Consider the following 20201-nt stretch of genomic DNA (forward strand, 5'->3'; position numbering starts at 1 on the left):
TTTCAGAGGATATTGCCACTGTTGCTTAGCTACTGCTAGAAAACTGTACCATACCATTAACAAGGGATTCATTCCTTAATTAACTTAAAACATTTGCATTATGATCAACACCTCCTTTACCCTATGCCTGCACTTCTTGTGCTTGGAGCAGATGCAGGCTATGTAGATGTAATATCTTAGAACAATCATCTGAAGATCATGCTAGTGGCAGGATTCAGAACCAGGCTGTATACTTCATACGGAAACTTGTTCTTGCAAAAAAGCAAATGTGTGTATATATATATATATATATATATATATATATATATATATATATATATATATATATATATACAGTATATATATATATATATATATAAAAACACACAACTAGGGTTACTGGCATACTAAGCAGGTCACCTTGGTGCACACACCGAGCTGCGTAGTGCCAGCTATCGGCATGGCTATAACTGCAATGCTGTTGTCCGCGCCCCACTTATCCTGGTGACGCCGATAGCTGGTCTGCAAATCACATACCCCCCCCCCCCCACCACCAGGTTGCTATGACTGCGGTAATAGTATTTTTCACCACTCAGTATTTCAGCAGCAGCAGGGTGAGCTGTCATTTGGCTCGCTCTGTGCCAAGCTGACCAGTGGCGTACTGCCATTGTTTGCACTGGCATAGCTACAGGGCCATGGGCCCCAGTGCAAGTTTTATGCTGTTCCCACCAAAGATAATTTAACACTGCGTTGATCCCATAATAGTCCTTCCCTCTCCATGAAACTTACTTTGAGGTGAGGAAAGGTATCAAAAGACCTAGCATTAGATGGCTGCGGAATGTCAAGGAAGCATTAAGAAGTTAAGACAAAGATGAGGCAAAGCCAGAACCTTGGCACAGAGCAGAAGAATAGTCAACCTTCTACATCTGGTTGAAGAGCAGTTGGAATCTATCTACACCTACACTATACATTTTTTTGTCCGATTCGATTCGATGCAATCTGACATGTCTGATCGGGATTCGGTTCGATTCAATTTGCCATTGTTTTGCAATGGCAATTTGAATCAAATCGAATCCCGATCCGACATGTCGGATTGAATAGAATCTAATCAATGAATCGAATTGGACAAAAAATTGTATGCAGCCGTCGAGAACACACGCAACTCCCACCTATTTCCCCTCAGTGCTTCTGCCTCGCACGCCTGTGATTAAAACAACCTCTCTCAATCAAAATTCACTTAACAAGTTTTCAGTTTTTTCATAAGATTAGATTTTCATTTTATCAAATCTAATGTCTAATTTACTGAAAGCATCTAATGTTGTGAAATCTCTCATGTAACAGTTGCATCTATCTCGGGAATCCTCAAAATGTTTTAAAGTGAATCCAAGATGAAAAATTAACTATAAAAAGTAAAGTCTATATATCTTATCTAAAGTTTAGAGTTTACACAGCAAATCTAGCTGCAAACAGCTTCAACAGTATATGATTATTTCTTCCTGTGATACAATGCAGCCATGTTCGTGATCATTACATATAGGCAAGCTGATCTGAATTTCCAGCCCTCAGCTTGTAAAAACATCACTCCCCTCTCCTCCTCCCTCCTCCCCTCTGCCTCTGAAATCTCTGGCTAGTAAAACCTCCTCCTCCTCCTGCCCAGACTAAGCTCCCATAAGCCCTTGCTACATGGATCTGAGAGTGCCAAGGCACTGGAGAAGCTGTGGGCGAGGCTTGTTTAGTTTATAGGGAATTGGAGTATTAAGACAAAAAAAAGTATTTGGCTTGAGGAATGCCCTATAAACTATATGAAAGGAACACGATTATGCAATGAGTAAAAGTTTATCTCAGATCCACTTTAAATTTACACCCTGGAGCATATTACCAGTTCTATTTTGAATAGAGTTTGCTAGTAACTTGGGTCCATGGTCCTCCTAGTATTCTCTACATTGATGTCTGGTCCTCCAGCATGTTGCTGTGTTTAGTCACTCTGAAGCAGGCTTCTGCAAAGGTATTGGGGGAAGGGTGGATACACATGCCTTCCTTCTTGGGGTACTTTGGTGAGTTTAACCTGTACTTTGCCTGAATTATTTAGCTCCAGAGCTACGCCCTGTGTCATCCAATCCATTTTTTCTGCTTATGCTACTTTGTATCTCCTATCTTCTTCTTCATCTGCACAATAACTTGGTAATATTGAGCTATATACTGTATATTGTTATTCTGAATATTTGGAAAAATCTCAATTATCTCAATCTCCTTCAAGATCCACTGATGACATGATAGCATTGGTAAAGAAAACATTGTGGTCTAGGCCACCAGATGACATCACTTTATTAGGTGAAAAGGGGATTGAGATGGCATGGCTAGGAGATAAAAAATGCAACCTAAGTTTAGGTTTGTTAGAAAGAAATGATTCCAGGAGAAAGCAAAATCTGACTTCTAGTTACAACCCTAACAAAGGCCCAATGGCGTCTGCATCCAGTAAGAGAATCAAAAAGTGAAAGTAGGTGTGACAGGTCAACCATTTAAATACAAGTCTGCAAAAAACTAATATATGTGAATTATTATTATTGCCTTATAAAGAGCTAAGCGTGGCACTGTACAAAGAAAAAAAGAAACAATGGTTACATAATAATACAGATAGTGGTATACACAAAATATAGACATTGATACATAATACAGAATTGGTAGACATACAGTGGCAAATGCACCATGATGAACAAATGTATAGCAAATTCCAAGACACAAAAGGGTGAGAGAGCCCTGCCCTTGCAAGCTTACAATGTAAAGGGATAGAGAGGAAACAGTCCAATCTGGAAGAGTATTCTCCATTTTACAGGTAGCCAATACAGTGAGCGAAGAATCAATCTAATGTGACAGTGGCGAGGCTGGTTTGTTAGCAATCTGGCAGCAGCATTCTGTAGTAATTGCAGGCGGTACAGGTCCTTGTTTGGAAGGCTGGCATAGAGGGCATTGCAATAGTCCAGCCATGATGAGATGAAGGTGTGAACTAGGGTTGGAAAATCCTCTGGGGAGGTGTTTAATTTTTAGCTTCTAAGGGTAACAATGGTTAATTTGCATATATTAATCAGTGATGCACTGAGAGACATCTCAAGCTCACTCCAACCTGAATTATTGCAAATTCTCATCTTTAGAAAAGAGCACAACTTTGTCAGGGTTGAAGGGGGATGTCCTAACTTAGAGTACATGCTTGTCAAAAAAAGTATGCTTGTCGGAAGGAGCGCTTAACACTAACTTTACCAGGCCTGCGCAGATCTGCGTAAATTCCCTGGACCTCACACCTACTAGCACCCCTGCTGAGTTTTTTAACATGCCATCAGCTCCTGAACTGCTCTGAACTGCAGAGTGATTGCAAATGACAATAAGACTCACTGCAAATGCGCAACCGAATGCAAGCAGACAAGTCAGAGCTGCCCAGTTGCAGCTCCACTGCAAGCGACAGAACATACTACAGGAGAGATCCTGACAGGCTCATTTTACTCTAGGAGAAATGTACTTCTTATTTGTATGTGTTTTAAATCTTAAGATTTTCGGGACCATTACTCTTTAAAGAATTTGTGAATGAGCCGCTCTGGTATATTACATAACAAAAGCAGAAAGGGAGTCCCTCTATTAGGGATGCTCATTTTTTTATTGGCGCGGAATTGAAATTTCCGCATGTCCGATTGGAAAAGTTTCTGCATCAGTAAGTGGAAAGCAGAAACCTTAGTGATTGGCCTAAAACTTCTGCCTTTCCCCAATAGTATTCGGAAGAACCAACAATTTTAATATTTCAGTCTTGTGATTGGTTTAAAAATACAGCGGAAATCATCGGAAAGCGGAATACTGCCAGTATAAAGTGGTAGCAATAGTCGGCATTGGCGGAAAGCTGAGTTTTCGAGGGATTGGAACTCTGCATTTCCGACCATCCTTACCCACTATGGCATATGAAGGTGGTTTCCAAATTGGCAGGACCAACAGTAAGGTTTTGTCTCTACAGGTTTACAAAAAGAGGCATATTGGTACTGTAGAAGAATATAGACAAATGGGTATTAAATAAAGCTGCAGTATGAAAACCCGTCACACGTTGACATATGAAGGATGAATGATATGGAACAGAATGAAGACAAAGGATGAGGAGAGGAAAGAAGCTATAGATTGACAGACATGAACAAGCAAGTCTGCTACAGTTACAAGAGAAAAATATCATATAGAGAATCAGTGAGATGTAAAGTGAGAGCAGCAGATGGTGAAAGGAAGAATTTATTTTCTAGGCGCTCTCCTCGCTGCCCTGCGGGTAACACAATTTTAATGCCATTTCTTTCTCCCAGAGACATTTAGGGGAATGCTTTACTTACTCAGCATACCGAAGTAAAAACGCTTTTCTCCTTCCCCCATCCCTTCCCTCCTCCCCAGTGTGCCCCCCTCCTGCCCATCCCGAGTAGAAACCAGTGTACATGTTCTGCAGTGCCCCATAAAAATGCAGATTACCGACTCAGGATGAAATAACATCCCGTATAAATCCCGCCTCAGGAAGACGGATCTGGCCAGAATTGAAACATTCCTCTGCAGCGCCTTTCCATTTAACCCTTTGCATCAAAGCTATTGTGTTACGCGAGCGGCTTGATGGCAGCGTGTTAGAACATCAACGGAATTCATTTGTGTGCAAATATATTTTACTTTGTACATTCATGCCGCTTTGTGCCATTTCATCTTCAGCGCACAATCAGAGGCCCTGCTAAATATTATTAGGATTTTAGACAATGCAGGCGGTCTAGACACAGAAATGGCCCTGTATGCTGGAGATAATTATTCAACATGGCCTTCAGGGCATTCAGATGGTTCAGGGTAGCAACACACTAGGCAGAATCGCATATGCGTTTTCCATAGCACATTGTAGAAAACTCATATGCGATTCTGCCTAGTGTGTCCCTCCCTACCCTCAATCAGTCTGTTATATATTTAGCATAAACATCAACGCTTGGATTATCCAAGTATTTATGTTTCTTCATTTTGTGAAGGGGAAAGCACTTGCACAGAGTCTGACGCACTGATGCACCTCTAAACATCTCCTAGCATTGCAAGTGAGGATATCCTAAGTGATCCGCCAACTATAGGAACAATTTTTTAAAGAGGAGCTGTCAGTCATACTATCTCGGGGAAAAAAAACACATATATACAGTAAGTAGATAAATACTTGCTCTACTTACATAGCATATGTATTGCACTGTCCACTTGATTTTAGTGATTTTTCTACAGTAAAAAAAAGAGAAAATCCTTCTTAGCATTTCCCATTTTAACTGTGGCTATTTTGAAGCCAATCCTGATGTCATTTCCTCCCTTACTCTCTTCTGCCTGATTGTGTATGCATTGCATTTCTGTGTCATTTTTCACAATTCTTCTTTTAGGACTTACCCAAGCCCTGAACTCTACTTTAGGCTGTCCTGTTAAATAAAGGTTCCACTCAGGGCACATTTTTTACTGATTCATAATGTCATGCTGATTCATATTTTGTTGGTTTGCAGTCTGTAATGCCATTTCTGAAAGGAATATGGACTTAGCCAAGAAGCCTAGCATTATGGGCATGTTGGCTGAGCATTGTAAATGATGTTTGCACCCAGGGGCGTACCTAGAAATCCCCGGGCCCCCCTGCAAAAAAAAATCCGGGCTCCCCCCCACCTCCCTAGGGACTAGGGCATTACAGACTACGCGGCGGCAGGGGTCGCATCCCCTATTGTTACGCCAGTGCTTGCACCCATTCTGTGTGTTCCGAAGATAGCAAAAGCAACACCTGGTCTCCCAGAGTGCTCTAGGGCAGAAGGCTGCACAACTAAATAGCCCAGGCTAAACATCACTGAGAGGGTGCAGTTACATACCAGTTATTATACAACAATATATACATATAGAAAGTTTTTCTGTTTCTGATGCTGCAACCAGGTAATTAACATAAACTTGGGCATCATGAAAAATATATATCACTCTTCTATATTTTGTTACGGTGACTCTTTAACTATTTTTCATCACTCTTACTTAATGGTGTTGTTTATAACTGCTTTCATTGTTTTTGCTTTTTCTCTAAACATTTATGCACAATTTGTCTTTTATTTCTCATTAAAATAATAGCTAACAATAGCCTGGGCACAGGGCCGGTCCTGGATGTTCTGCTGCCTGAGGCAAAGATCGTGAAGGCGCCCCCCCCCCCCCGGCCGAACCCCCCCCCCCCTCCTTCCTTAAAACAAGATTAAAGAAGACAGCTTCAGCAGTGGTTACCTTCACATTGGATCTGCTGGTGTGTGTCTCTGCCTGACTGCCTCCATGCTCTGCTTGTTCTCCCTCCTGTCTATCTTAGCGGAATTAAGCCTGATACACACTTTCAATTACGATTGGCCAATCATTGACCAATTTTACTACCTGCCTCCATGTAGTATAATAAGGGATACCTACATAATCTGCTCATAGTCTTCAGTATCTGTTGCTCCTCATACTACATGCAGGTGGTAACATTGGTCAGTGATTGGCCAATCATAATTGAAAGTGTGTACCAGGCTTTAGCCCTCACCTTAAAAGTGGATGTGTTAGAGGATTTAATGAATTTAGAGGATTTAATGAATAATCCAGGGACTGACGGTTTGCTGAGACAGTGTGTTGGTCTGGTGTGGCAGTTGGAAATCTCAGACTTTGAATCACCACCCTGCTGTGACTGTCAGAGTTCATCTCTCTGATGCTGAATACACACGGTGCGTTCCCACGCTCGATTTCCCGCTCGATTCGTTTATTTCCAACATGTCAGATTTGCATTTTGATGGATCGTTAGGCCGATTTGGCATACTTTACATGCGAATCGTCCTAACGATCCATCGATATGCAAATCGGACATGTTGGAAATAAATCGCCGGAAATCGAGCGGGGAAATCGAGTGCAGGAACACACCATGTGTATTCAGCATGAGAGAGATGTCAATTCTTGGAGCGCAGCACACAGCCCATGCTTTCTACCTCCTTAGGCACAAACCACTAGGGCTTCAGTCAGTCACTGCACTGGCAATATAGCTAGGCCTAGGTTGTATGGTGCTGTTGTGAACTTACAAAGTGGCTGCCCCCCTCCTGCATATCCCAGACCCAACCCCCTTATTGCACACAGACAGTCAATAAGACATAGAGAAAAATAAATAACAGCAGCAGTCACAGGATGATAGCATATCCCCCCTGTATATGCAGGGCCTCTGCATATAACAATACCACACTAGACACTACCACAATAAATACCAGTCAGTCTGAATATATATATATATATATATATATATATATTTTTTTTTATTTTTTTTTTTAATCATGACGTGACAATAGAAAATGAAAGGAGTCCGACCCGACCATGAAGAGCAGAGCCTGGGGCAGCAAAGTGACTCACCGTGGATGGTGGGGTCAGGCGGCGACGATGGCGGAGGGCAGGGGTCGGGCATGATCCAGCATCCATCTTGCGCTGGCGGGCAGAAGGCAGCTGCTGGCGGGCAAGGCCGGGGGGCAACGGCGGGCTCATCATTGTAACGGTCACGGCGGCACTCAGTGACCGTGACTACCATGGCGGGCAGCGGGCGGCGTGACTCCAGTCACTTCCGGTCCCGGATTCTGCCTGCGGCCCACCATCAAGCAGGTGCAGCCTCACAGAAACCTAGTAGGCGGCAGAGCTCGGACGCGGAGTGCGGCATGGTGGGTGGGCGGCACGTCACGTGGCAGGGCTGGCGTCACTGTGCACCGGGTCACTCACGATTTGGTGTGCAGCCAGGGAGACCTCACTGCAGAGTCTGCAGCGCAGGCAAATTGAGGCAATCAGGCGGGCCAGGCGGCGGTAGCACACTCCAGTCCAGTCTCTCCAGAAAGGCGGCAAACACCAGGCGCAGTCACTTCCTCTTTATGCCTGGTGCCGCCCCTCCACTTTTTGCCGCCTGAGGAACCCGCCTCACCCCGCCTCATGGGCGGGCCGGCCCTGCCTGGGCATGAAGCTAGCAGAGACGTGAGCGGGAGTGAGGACTCGCGCAGCCACGCAGGTGCAGTGGCGTTTGTCTAGTTAGACGAAACAGGGGAAAGTGACCCTCTCCGGGGGACATGAGGGCCCTTGAGGACCGGCGTGGGACAGGACATCTGCAGGGGTCGGTAGAAGCCTTAGGTAAGTGAAAATTATTTTTTTGTTAAAGGTTAAAAAAACTCTGAACCTCGGAATCTCTGAGTACTAAATAGAAATAAGGAATTCTGTCTCCCTTGACTGTAAATTCTGCGTCATTCCTGTCTAAACATGACAGTGGATGAGGAGACAGACATTAATTGAAAGCTAGGGGGTAGAACCAAAGTTGCAGGATTCTGTTTGAATTTCTGCGCTGGAGCCTCCTGGTGTGTGTTAATGGTTAACTTTCTTTGTTGACCTTGCCCAAGGACATTCACCTCTGCCTGCTGGTACTTTGAGGCTGGGAGCACACTAGGCAGTGCAGAAAACCATGTGTTTTCTGCAGTGTGCTTTATTTTATTTATTTTTTAATAAAAATGAAACAGATACTCACCTAAGGAGAAGTGAGGCTCTGGCTTCTATAGAGCCTTTCCGTTTCTCCTACGGTCCCCGCATTCCAGCTCTGGATCCCCGTTAGCAGTCCAATGGCTTGGAGACAGCTCACTTCCGCCGCTGAGGGAGGCTTCATCAATCTTCGGGAGCCTGAGTGCTCCCGAAAACGGCCTGCTCCATAATGTGCATGCGGGGAGTGCACAAGAATGCGTGCCTCAGACTCCCTTAAAAAAAATGCATGTAAAAATGCATTTCTCTGCATCTTCATTGATATACATTATGTGTGCTTTACATGAGCTTTTGAAACGCAGCAACACATATGCGTTTTTACAAAAGGCCCATATACTTTGATTAACTTCAAAAACACTAGTATATTCTGCAATGCTAGCATTTCTGCCCAATGTGTTCCTAGCCAGATCGTTGTCCAGCATACTTTAAAATTTCTGTGCACAATGCACAGCCAGAGTTGCATATCACACTACAGAAAGCAAATATCAAACATATCAAACTCTGAAAGCAAAAACAGTATGAAAAGCTGTGAGAATTAGTTACATTTCCTCTGCTCTCTTCAGACAGGTCAGCCAGAAACACAGGCCACAGGAGCTGCAGCTGTTGGGAGCTCTCTTCTCTGTCACACACAGATATAGTATAGTATAGTATACATTGTGTTGCGTTGAGTTGCATCACAATGCAGCATGCTCTTTTCATTGGGATGCAACACAGCGCAGCTCCATGCAATGCATCTAAGTATGAATCCAGCTTAAAGTAGGATAAAACTCTGACAATTTGCTATTGTTTGTTTACAAATTACAATTTCCAAAAGTACAGTTTATCTGCAGTTGCAGTTTCTTGCATAACTGATGTATTTATATATTAAAAATCTATCTAGTAATCACTTCTCAGCTCTCTGATTCTACAGCAGAGAGAGCTCATTTCCAGCACAGCTATGAATGTAGCAAATTAATGTAAGCAAAAAGATAATGTTATCACCTCTTTGGATGCAGCCAGAAGCTTTCCACTGAAGCAAGGAGTTTTCCACTGAATAACAGAGTGCTGTGTTTGTGAAGAGGAAAGGAACCTAAACCCCTGTGTTGGACAGAGGGAGCGAGCTTGACAATACTGTGCAAGTCTGTGTAGTTGTTATGAGATGGTGCTGTTCTCTTGGGTGCCACTCTAGGTGGTATATAATCTGCAGTAGACAGTGGGATGTTGGGGATGGGTGGAAAAGCAAGGGGTGGGGGGAGAGCGCACTCAGGTTGTCATTCAATAAAAATAGCCAGCCAGCCATGGAATATTCTCACCTGGATCTGTGGTTAACTGTCCCATACAGGGTGGCCAGCAGAAAGGCTTTGTCCCACTTGGACCGGGGACCAAGTCTTTGGAGAATTCCTCCTTCACAAAGTGTGCAGACGCTAGCCTCCTTCAGAGCTGCAGTAGCAGGCCGCTGCTCTGGTATATTTTCCACCTAGCCTGAGTGCTGTGATGCCGCTATAGGCGGCTGCACTGTCAGGCAGAGTGGGTGGGTTAAGAAATGAGGGTTTAAATAATTTGCCAGTGCAAGTGTATGCAAGTAGAAAATAGACTTGGTCCCCGGTCCAAGTGGGACAAAGCCTTTCTGTGATAAACTTCTTGTACCGTGCACACAAATGGAAGTTCTCATTTATAGAGGTCATAGTATAACTAGTGGAAATAATTCAAATTCATTTGTAAGTTGTATATTTCCCATAACAAGTGTAGCCACTGTATGCAACCCTGTAACAAGTATTTTCATATTTTCCTACAAGATGTATTGCCCCCAGATGTTCTATTTTAGAAACTCTAAAGCGCTAAATTCCTGGTTCAGCTTAATATTCAAATGTATTCAAATTACCTGGCTGACTGGCTCTTGTAGTCCTATTTCCTGTTGGGATGTCATGCAGTTTTAAGGCGCCTACACACGACTGATCTATTCAAACAATGGGTCATCAGACCCGCCCGCGGGGCGGCCATTCTGACGACGGTTTCCCCGTGTGTACAGTCTGTCGGCAGGCTGATAAGGCTGGTTTTGACCGATCCGCACTTATTTACTGTTCTGCATATCTTTTATTTTTATTGCTTTACAAAAGTTTACAATTTTAAATTTGGACATATTTCTTATTTATCTACTCAGCTGAGTCTTACCTGTTTAATTTAGTGGTGATTTTAAAGATTATGTTGCATTTTATGCACACTAATATAACTTTTACAAGAATATCATTTTGTAAAAGAACTGCACATTTGGAGATACAAAATCTGCCTACTTTTTCTAACCCTAACACACAAACACTCAATTCCCAAGTTTGTGAGCTATGGGGACTTTGGCATCAATAATTTGTATATTCCCACAGAAATGAAACAGTTCAGATTGGCTGTTTGTGGCTCCGGCCCTCTCCAGCATTTGAACCCCAGTCACCCAATCACCAACTATAGCAGGTTTGAGGCATCTGCTATTAACAGTGTAAAAATGGCAGCAATTTAAATATTGAAGATCAACAGGTGAATTTTGATAAGCTAATATAGGCTGCACCCACTTTCCTAAGGCCTCTTTCCAACCAAGACGTTGTGTTTTAGGGGACGTTAAGGTCGCGTAACGTGCCCCTAACGCAATGCGTGGTGGTGTTGAAGTTGGACGTCAGATCGAGCCGCGTTATGTGGCTCTCAAAGCAGCCACTCCAGGATAGTGATGGGAAGTCCAGATCTTTTTAAGGATTCGGATCATTCGAATCGGATCATTGAAAAGATCCAGATCTTTGAACCAAATCATTTGAATCATTTTACTAGGGAAGCAGACTGCGGGTGAAATGACTAGCAGGACAGGACTTTCCCTGCACTGTACATTCTGTATGTTCCTGTTTCTTCCAGACAGACATCCACTGTGAACCGAACATTGTGATGATCCGGATGATTCGACTCACAAAAAAGATCCGGATCAAATGAACGATTTGTTCATGATCCAGACAACACTACAGTCCCACCACAAGTCACCACAGTGCAGTCAATATTAATTAGCCATGTGGCTAGCCGCGGAGGAGAAGGGGAGACCTCCTCCTCCAACATTACTGTGCAAACAGTCTAACGCTGCTTAGCCGAGTATAATGTACAGCATGCTGCACTTTGTTTAAACGTGCTGCTTTACAATGTAACGCAACGTGTGCACTGTGAACAACACATTGATTTTACAGTGCTGTGAGTTGGGCTGCGTTACTGGCTCCTGTAACGTCGGACTTTAACGTCCCACTGTGAAACCAGCCTAAATATTAATCTCAGTCACCCAGTGACCATCTGGGCACAGTTTGAGAACCCTGCCATTAACAGTGTAAGAAGGCCTGCAGTTAACATTTTCCCAGTGAAATTTGTTTTTGGCACCACCAACTTTTTGTAACCTGGACACACAGTCACTCAATTACCAAGTTTGTGAGCTTTGGGGTCCGTAGCTTCAATAATTTTTATATTCCCAGTGAAATGAAACAAATCTGATTGGCTGTTTGTGGCTCCACCCCCTTTTCTGAATTTGAACCCCAGTGACCCAATGACCAACTGTACCAGGTTTGAGGCTTGTGCCATTAACAGTGCAAGAATGTCAGCAATTGTAATATTCACCTTGAAAATCAACAGGTGAATTTTGATTGGCTGTTGTAAGCTCCTCCCATTTTACTCATTAATCCCGGTCACCCAGTAACAAACTGTGCAAAGTTTGAGAACCCTGCTATTAACAGTGAAGAAGGGCTGCAGTTTACATTTTCCCAGTGAAATTTGTATTCAACTCCACCCACTTTTTGTAACCTGGACACACAGTCACTCAATGGCCAAGTTAGTGAGCTTTTGGGTTCCTGGCATCAAAATTGTGTGAATGAAAGTCGTTTATCCAGCAAAGAAATCTGATTGGCTGTTTGTGGCTCCACCCCCTTCAGTGAATTTAAACCCCAGTCACATAATGACCGACTGTAGCAAGTTTGAGGCCTCTGCCATCAATATTCCCCTTGAAAATCAATAGGTGAATTTTGATTGGCTGCTGTAGGCTCCACCTACTTTTCTGAATATTAATCCCAGTCACCCAGTGACCAACTGTGTCAAGTTTGGGAACCCTGCCATTAACAGTGTAAGAATGGCTGAAGTTTATATTTTCCCATTTAAAAAGGTTTTTTTGGCTCCGCCCACTGTTTCTAACCTTGACATACAGTCACTCAATGACTAAGTTTATGAGCTTTGGGGTCCTTGGCATCAATAAGTTGCATTTTCCCACGGAAATTAAACAAATGTGTTTGACTATTTGTGTCCCGCCCCCTTTTCAGAATATAAACCCCAGTCTCCCAGTGTCTGACTGTACCAGATTTGAGACCTCTGCTATTAAGAGTGTAAGAATGGCAGCAATGAAAATATTCCTTTTTAAAATCAATAGGTACATTTTAATTGGCTGTTGTAGGCTCCACCCACTTTCCGGAATATTAATCCCAGTCACCCAGTGACCAACTGTGTCAAGTTTGAGAACCCTGCCAACAGCAGAATGGCTGAAATCAATCTACCAAATCTTATCAGCTGTTTGTGGCTCCAATCCCTTTAGTGAATTTGGACCCCAGTCACCCAATGACTGACTGTATCAGGTTTGAGGCCTCTGCCATTAAGAGTGTAAGAATGGTAGTGATTTTAATATTCACCTTGAAAATCAATAGGTGAATTTTGATTGGCTTTTTAGGCCCCACCCACTTTTCTGAATATGAATCATAGTCACCCAATAACCAACTGTGCAAAGTTTGAGAACACTGCCACTAACAGTGAAGAATTGCTGCAGTTTACATTTTCCCAGTGAAATTTGTATTTGACTCCACCCACTTTTTGTAACCTTGACACACAGTCACTCAGTGACCAAGTTTGTGAGCTTTTGGGTTCCTGGCATCAAAATTGTGTGAATGGAAGCAGTTTATCCAGCAAAGAAATCTGATTAGCTGTTTGTGGCTCCACCCCCTTTAGTGAATTTGGACCCCAGTCACCCAGTGACCAACTGTACTAGGTTTGAGGCATCTGCTATTAACAGTGTAAGAATTGTAGCAATGTAAATATTCCCCTTGACAATCAATAGGTTAATTTTGATTAGCTGTTGTAGGCTCTACCCACATTTCTGAATATTATTTGCAGTCACCTAGTGGCCAACTGTGTCAAGTTTGGGAACCCTGCCATTAACAGTGTAAGAATGGCTGAAGTTTATATTTTCCCATGTAAAAAAATGTAGTAGTTGGTGCCGCCCACTTTTTCTAACCTTGACATAGTCACTCAATTCCAAGTTTATGAGCTTTGGGGTCCTTGGTATCAATAATTTGTATATTCCCATTTAAATTAAACAAATCTGATTGGCTGTTTGTGGCTCTGCCCCCTTTCTTCAAAATGAACCTCAGTCACGCAGTTACCAACTGTACCAGGGTTGAAGCTTGTGCCATTAACAGTACAAGAATGGCAGCAATTTTAATATTCCCCTTGAAAATCAACAGGTGAACTTTGATTGGCTGTTGTAGGCTCCACCCATTTTCCTGAATGTTAATCCCAGTCACCCAGTGACCAACTGTGCAAAGTTTAAGAACCCTGCCATTAACAGTGTAAAAATGGCTGCAGTTTATATTTTCCCAGTTGTTTTGACTCCGCCCACTTTTACCAACCTTGACACAGTCACTTAATGACCAAGTTTGTAAACTTTCGGGTTCCTGGCATCAAAAATGTGTGAATGGAAGCAGATTATCCAGCGAAGAAATCTGATTGGCAGTTTGTGGCCCCCACCCCTTTAGTGAATTTGGGCCCCCAGTCACCCAATGACCGACTGTAGCAAGTTTAAAGCCTCTGCCATTAACAGTGTAAGAATGGCAGCAGTTTAAATATTCCCCTTGAAAATCAATAGGTGAATTTTGATTGGCTGTTGTAGGTTCCACCCACTTTCCTGAATCTTAATTCCTTTCACCCAGTGACCAAGTGTGCCAAGTTTGAAAACCCTGCTATTAACAGTCTAAGAATGGCTGCAGTTTACATTTTCCCATTTAAAATGAATGGCTGAAATTTGACTGGCTCTTTCATGCTCCTCCCACTTTTCCTGGATTTGTAACCTCAGTCACCAAGTGACCAACTGTGCCAAGTGTGGGGACTCTGGCTTGATTACTGTGAGAATGGCAGCTTTTTCCATTTTTTCCATTGACGTGAATGGGTGAAATCTGATTAGCTGTTTGTAGCTCCACCCAGGTGTGCAGGGGGGACGCAAGACGCCCAGAACATATCATCCCAGGTAGTAAGGGACCTGTATACCAAGTTTCGTTCAAATCGGTCAAGGCGTTTTCGAGTGATTGCGGCACATACATACATACAGTACATCTGATTTTATATGTATAGAAGAAGATTCCCTACACAGAGCCGGATCACAGCTTTTGAAAACCAAACTCGAGGTTCTGCACTGATGCACTCCTACATTTGTGTCACTCTGCCCCTTTGTGGCCATTCCAAGAAGTACAACGTACAATCTTTTTATTTCTCTCTTTTGAGACCAGAATAGAGATATTCCTCTCTATTCCGCTTATTTTTCTTATCACGTGCAGTGCAACTAACACATCACAGCTATAAAACCACTAGGTTACAGAAAGGTGTATAATGAAATACAGTTTCAGGGAATTACTGAGGCACAACTGAAACAAGTGAATAATGCCCATCTCCAGTGAAAACTACTTCTGGTTTAAATATCACCAGAAAGAGTTAAGCCTGGTACACATTTTCAATTATGTTTGGCCAATCATTGACCAATTTTGCCTTCTCCATATAGTATATAGTATGAGAGTGAACAGAATATTATGAGCAGATTGTGTAAGTAAACCCTCATAGTACATGGAGGTGATAGAATCGGTCAGTGGCTGGCCAATCATAATTGAAAGTGTGTACCAGGCTTTAGGGTGCATATATACATCCAATTTTGATTGGCCAATAATATGTCAATCTTACCACTTCCATGTAGTATGAGCACTTACCTACACAATCAGCTCATAGGGCTTGATTCACAAAGCGGTGCTAACCTACTTAGCACGTCTAAAGTCTTTAGACGTGCTAACCAGGGTGCTAAGTAGGTTAGCACCAGATTTCTCAATCAGATCGCGCACAAAGTTTTGCGTGCGCAAAGTCCTATGCGCGCACAAAGTCCTGTGCGCGTGCTAAGTCCCATAGGCTTTAATGGGCACTTCGCGCAGAGCGCCCTGCGCTCTGTGCAGTGCGCGCGTAAAGTTTTACGTGCATAAAGTTTTACGCGCGAAAAGCTTGTTTAGACGTGCTAAGGGGGTTTTCACAGGCGTGCTAACAGTTAGCACCGCTTTGTGAATCAAGCCCATAGTATTCAAAATACTGTATGTTAGCCCTCATACTACACGGAGATGGGAAAAATTGGCCAGTCTCTGCCCAATTAAAATTATATATCTGTATCAGGCTTTTCTGCATTCTACACAAAAGAGTTTTTTTCATTATGGTCTACTTCCTGTTTTAAAACATTGCACATGTGTACCCAGCTTAAAGTGGACTTGAACTCTTGCACAGGACAGAAGGACAACACCGAGAAATATTTCCTGTATGTATTTAGAGAGTTTAGCGTGTCTAATTCCCCCTCATCTGTGACTAATCACAAGTTGTAATTTGACCCTTCAGCTTTGTCAGCTGACTACTGCGGCAGAGAGGCTAATTTGAAAGCACAGGATGCTAACAATATGTCTGCTTCCATGAAAGCAGCAAGTAGATACACTGCAGATTTATTACAGGATTTGTATCAGCTGTAACAAAGGAATGTTTTTTTATTAAAGGTTATTATGATGTTGGGTATCTTTTAGAGCAGAGAGGAAGTTCTGAGTCCAGGTCTGCTTTATCATCTGTGCATTCTTATTACTAAGCAGTCAGATTTTTTTTTTTTTAAATCTGAATCTGGAGACAAAGACGAAGAACACAGAAGACTGGAGCACACATAGCACCGCTGCACAGAGCAACCAAACACAATCCTTGTTTCATCGAACATCGGCTCCACTTTTTTTTTTGTAAAGCTACGTTCCAATGTAGCCTTGCCTTTTCACATCAGGAAAATTACATGCGATTTTTCTGAAAATGAAAAAAATGCATGGTATTTTACATTTTTCACAATGGTTCTAATGTAACAACATGACTTCTTTGGTAAGAAACTGGACGTGAAAATCAGCATTTTAATACGATTTTTTCATGTTATATACGCAAAATCAGATACGGAATGTGAATTTCGAACAGAATGTCATTTTTTTTGCATGTATAAAATGGAATGCGAAAATTTACATGAAATGGAAACTAACACAATCATTGCTTTTTGAAAAATGGCACAAGTGGAAACCTAGCCTAAATTTTTCTATTTTACTTGCAGCTGTTTTGAAAAATTTGCCACAAGGCTAAGACCCACTAGAGCACTTTTGGCTACGTTTTTGGATTGACAACAATTGACAGTGATTGTAAAAAATGCTTTGCCAGGGAATGTCAATGGTGGGGAATTGCAATTAAAGGACAACTGTAGCGAGCGGGATATGGAGGTTGCCATATTTATTTCCTTTTAAGCAATCCCAGTGGGTTTATATGAAAAGGGTGCCTGTAAAAAAGGGCGCCTGGTGGAGCCCATATATACCAACTTCAGCTACAAAAAAGGCGCCTGGTGTAGCCCATATAAAAACTTCGGCTACAAAAAAAGGCACCTGGTGTAGCCCATATAAAAACTTCGGCTACAAAAAAGGCGCCTGGTGTAGCCCATATAAAAAGTTTGGCTACAAAAAAGGCTCCTGGTGTAGCCCATATAAAAAGTTCGGCTACAAAAAAGGCGCCTGGTGTAGCCCATATAAAAAGTTCGGCTACAAAAAAGGCGCCTGGTGTAGCCCATATAAAAAGTTCGGCTACAAAAAAAAAGCGCCTGGTGTAGCCCATATAAAAACTTCGGCTACAAAAAAACTCCCGGATGTGTTAATTACTATTTCCCCTCCAGGCCGCCATGGATAGTGGGGGAATGAAATAATTCAGCTTCCAGCTCTTGTAGCCCATATAAAAACTTAGGCTACAAAAAAGGCGCCTGGTGTAGCCCATATAAAAATTTCGGCTACAAAAAAAAGGGCAATAATATGGGCTACAAAGGTGAACCCTACAGTAGCCGAAAACTTTGTAGCCGAAAAAAATATGGGCTACAAAGGGGCGCCCTACTGTAGCCGAAAACCTTGTAGCCGAAAAAATATGGGCTACAAAGGGGAGCCCGCTTGTAGCCTATATCAAAACTCGGGCGCCCTTTTCTACACCTTGTAGCCCATATTTCCAGAAATAACATTGATGTCTATGGCGGCGCCCTTTTCATACAGGCAGCTCAAGCGCCCTTTTCAACCGATACCATCCCAGTTGCTTGGCTATCCTGCTAATCCTCTGCCTCTAATAATTTCAGCCATAGACCCTGAGCAAGCATGCAGCAGATCAGGTGTTTCTGATACCATTGTCAGATCTGACAAGATTATCTGCATGCTTGTTTCAGGTGTTATTCAGACACTACTGCAGCCAAATAGACCAGCAGGGCTGCCAGACAACTGGTATTGTTTAAAAGGAAAGAAATATGGCCTATTCCTCTCACTACAGTTGTGCTTTAAAGAGAACCAGAGACAAAGCACCCTCATGTATTTTATTACATTTATCAGTGGGAACATGACAGTAAACACCTACCATGCTTTTAGTTTTATTCTTCTCTGCCTAATCTATTTGTTATCAGCTGTGATAAGAATCCCCGACTGAGCATTCAGTCTAGGTTTGACCTGGAATCATTACAGCTGAGTCAGTCTTCTGTGGAGTCTTTTCAAGCCCAAGCCTGCCCCCTTATGGCTCAGCTTTCCTGCTTTGCATACTTAGAGCTCTGATGACATGGGAGGGGCTGCTTGTGCTGAGAAAGAAGCTCTGAAACAGACAAGTGTATCTGTGTGCACTGTGCAGCCAGTCATTATCTACTGTATGCAGTTTAATTTCTATGAGAGACACTTCCTGCAGGCAGCCACACAGCATGCCAGAATAATAAAGTTGAAAGCACACAGATGAAAGCCTGCAGCAGCAGCCCTGCTTGACTATAGTCTCATAGAGTCTAGACAGCACATCCAGAACAGCTTATAACCTGGAAGCAAAAGGGATATGAGCGGGCGGCCATATTGGATTTTTCCTGGAGCAATAATGGATAAAAAACACTCAAAAAGGCACACCAGAGTGGCTAAATTATCAGGTAGAGCATTTTTTCTTTACAAGCTATCAACTGATATGTTTATTTTGTGTGAATCGTTCATCTCTGGTTCCCTTTAAGGCTAATCAGAATTGCAGGACATGCAACATTTTAGGCATGTTTGCGCTCCAATGGAAATGATAAGAGCGCTGCAAAATTGTTTTTAAATGGCTTTCCAATCACCGCTGTAATCGATCAGAAACGATCATGCCTATAACGAATAAACTGTACTGACCAATCCAGCAATGCAAAGGATAGGAGCGCTGCAAAACTGTAGTGTAACACTGAGGCCTCCAGTTGCTTGAGCTCTCAAGCAAATGGAATTTACACATATTTACACATATACAGCATCAGGTAATAATCTTCACCTCTGCAGGATAGTGGAGACCCTAGTGGTACAATTGGCTAATCAAATTGGATGTGTGTACTAGGCTTTAAAGTGAACCTAAACCAAACTAAAAAAAAAGTTTCACTTATCTGGGGCTTCTTGCAGCCCCCTGCAGCCGCCCTGTGCCCGCGCCATCACTCAACGATCCTCCGGGTCCCCCGCAGCGGCTAAGTTTACTTTCCACCGACTGGCCAGTCGATGGCCACTGCACCTGTGTGGGCCTGGCCTTGCGCATCCTCGATCATGCTCCCGCCGGGAGCATCCTGTCCATGCGCAGTATGACACTTCCGCGTACTGCCCATGCGCAGGACGCTCCCAGCAACAGGGGCAAGAACGAGGACGCACGGCCAGGGTTACATAGGCGCAGTGGACACCGGAGGAACATTGACTAATGGCGTGCGCCGTGGGCAATGCTGTAATAGTAAGCAAAGGCCTTCTGTTTTATTTCAAAGCTGTATTTCCAAAAGGAAACCCACACTTCACTTGCTGACCATTAGTGAGGGATGACTGTACACAGGGAAAGATGATGCATAGATTCCTTCATTATTCCTTATGGGCGGCAGAGTGGCGTGATGGATAATGCTCTTGCCGGGATCCTAGAGTTGACTCTTGAAGTCACTATCTGCTTAGTGTTTGTAGGTTCTCCCTGCTTGCATGGGTTTACTTTCACATTCCAAATACACAATATGTTAATTTGTGCCACAAAAGTCGGCACTATGGTAGAGACATTAAACTATGACTATGGTGATCCATGATGCATCACTGTTGAATATGCAAATCATCCTTTGTTGTCCTTGTAAGCTAGCCACACCTCCAGATCTGCTGGAATGCAATGATGTGTCAGCTTGTTATTTCCACAGAGCCACAATAACCCAACATGCATGTCTGCCATGAGTTAATATGGCTCTATGGGGTTGGACTTAAAACACCCAGAGTTACAGACCACCCAGCAAGCTCATGGTGAACCAGAAACATGGATGTAAACTGATTTGAAATAATTGAAACAAAACAAAATAAATA

General features: G+C 42.9%; 1 protein-coding gene across 1 annotated transcript in view; it reads left to right on the plus strand.

The window, feature by feature from the left end:
- The window catches only part of ATP5MC2 (ATP synthase membrane subunit c locus 2), an 81603-nt gene that overhangs the window by 30056 nt on the left and 31346 nt on the right, over positions 1–20201 (plus strand). The window contains exon 2 of the mRNA XM_068265920.1: positions 5499–5573. Coding sequence (XP_068122021.1) covers positions 5499–5573 — 75 coding nt within the window. The remainder of the gene's footprint in view (positions 1–5498; positions 5574–20201) is intronic.

Source organism: Hyperolius riggenbachi, chromosome 2, assembly GCF_040937935.1.
Source record: "Hyperolius riggenbachi isolate aHypRig1 chromosome 2, aHypRig1.pri, whole genome shotgun sequence".
In the NCBI taxonomy this organism is placed as follows: domain Eukaryota; kingdom Metazoa; phylum Chordata; class Amphibia; order Anura; family Hyperoliidae; genus Hyperolius; species Hyperolius riggenbachi.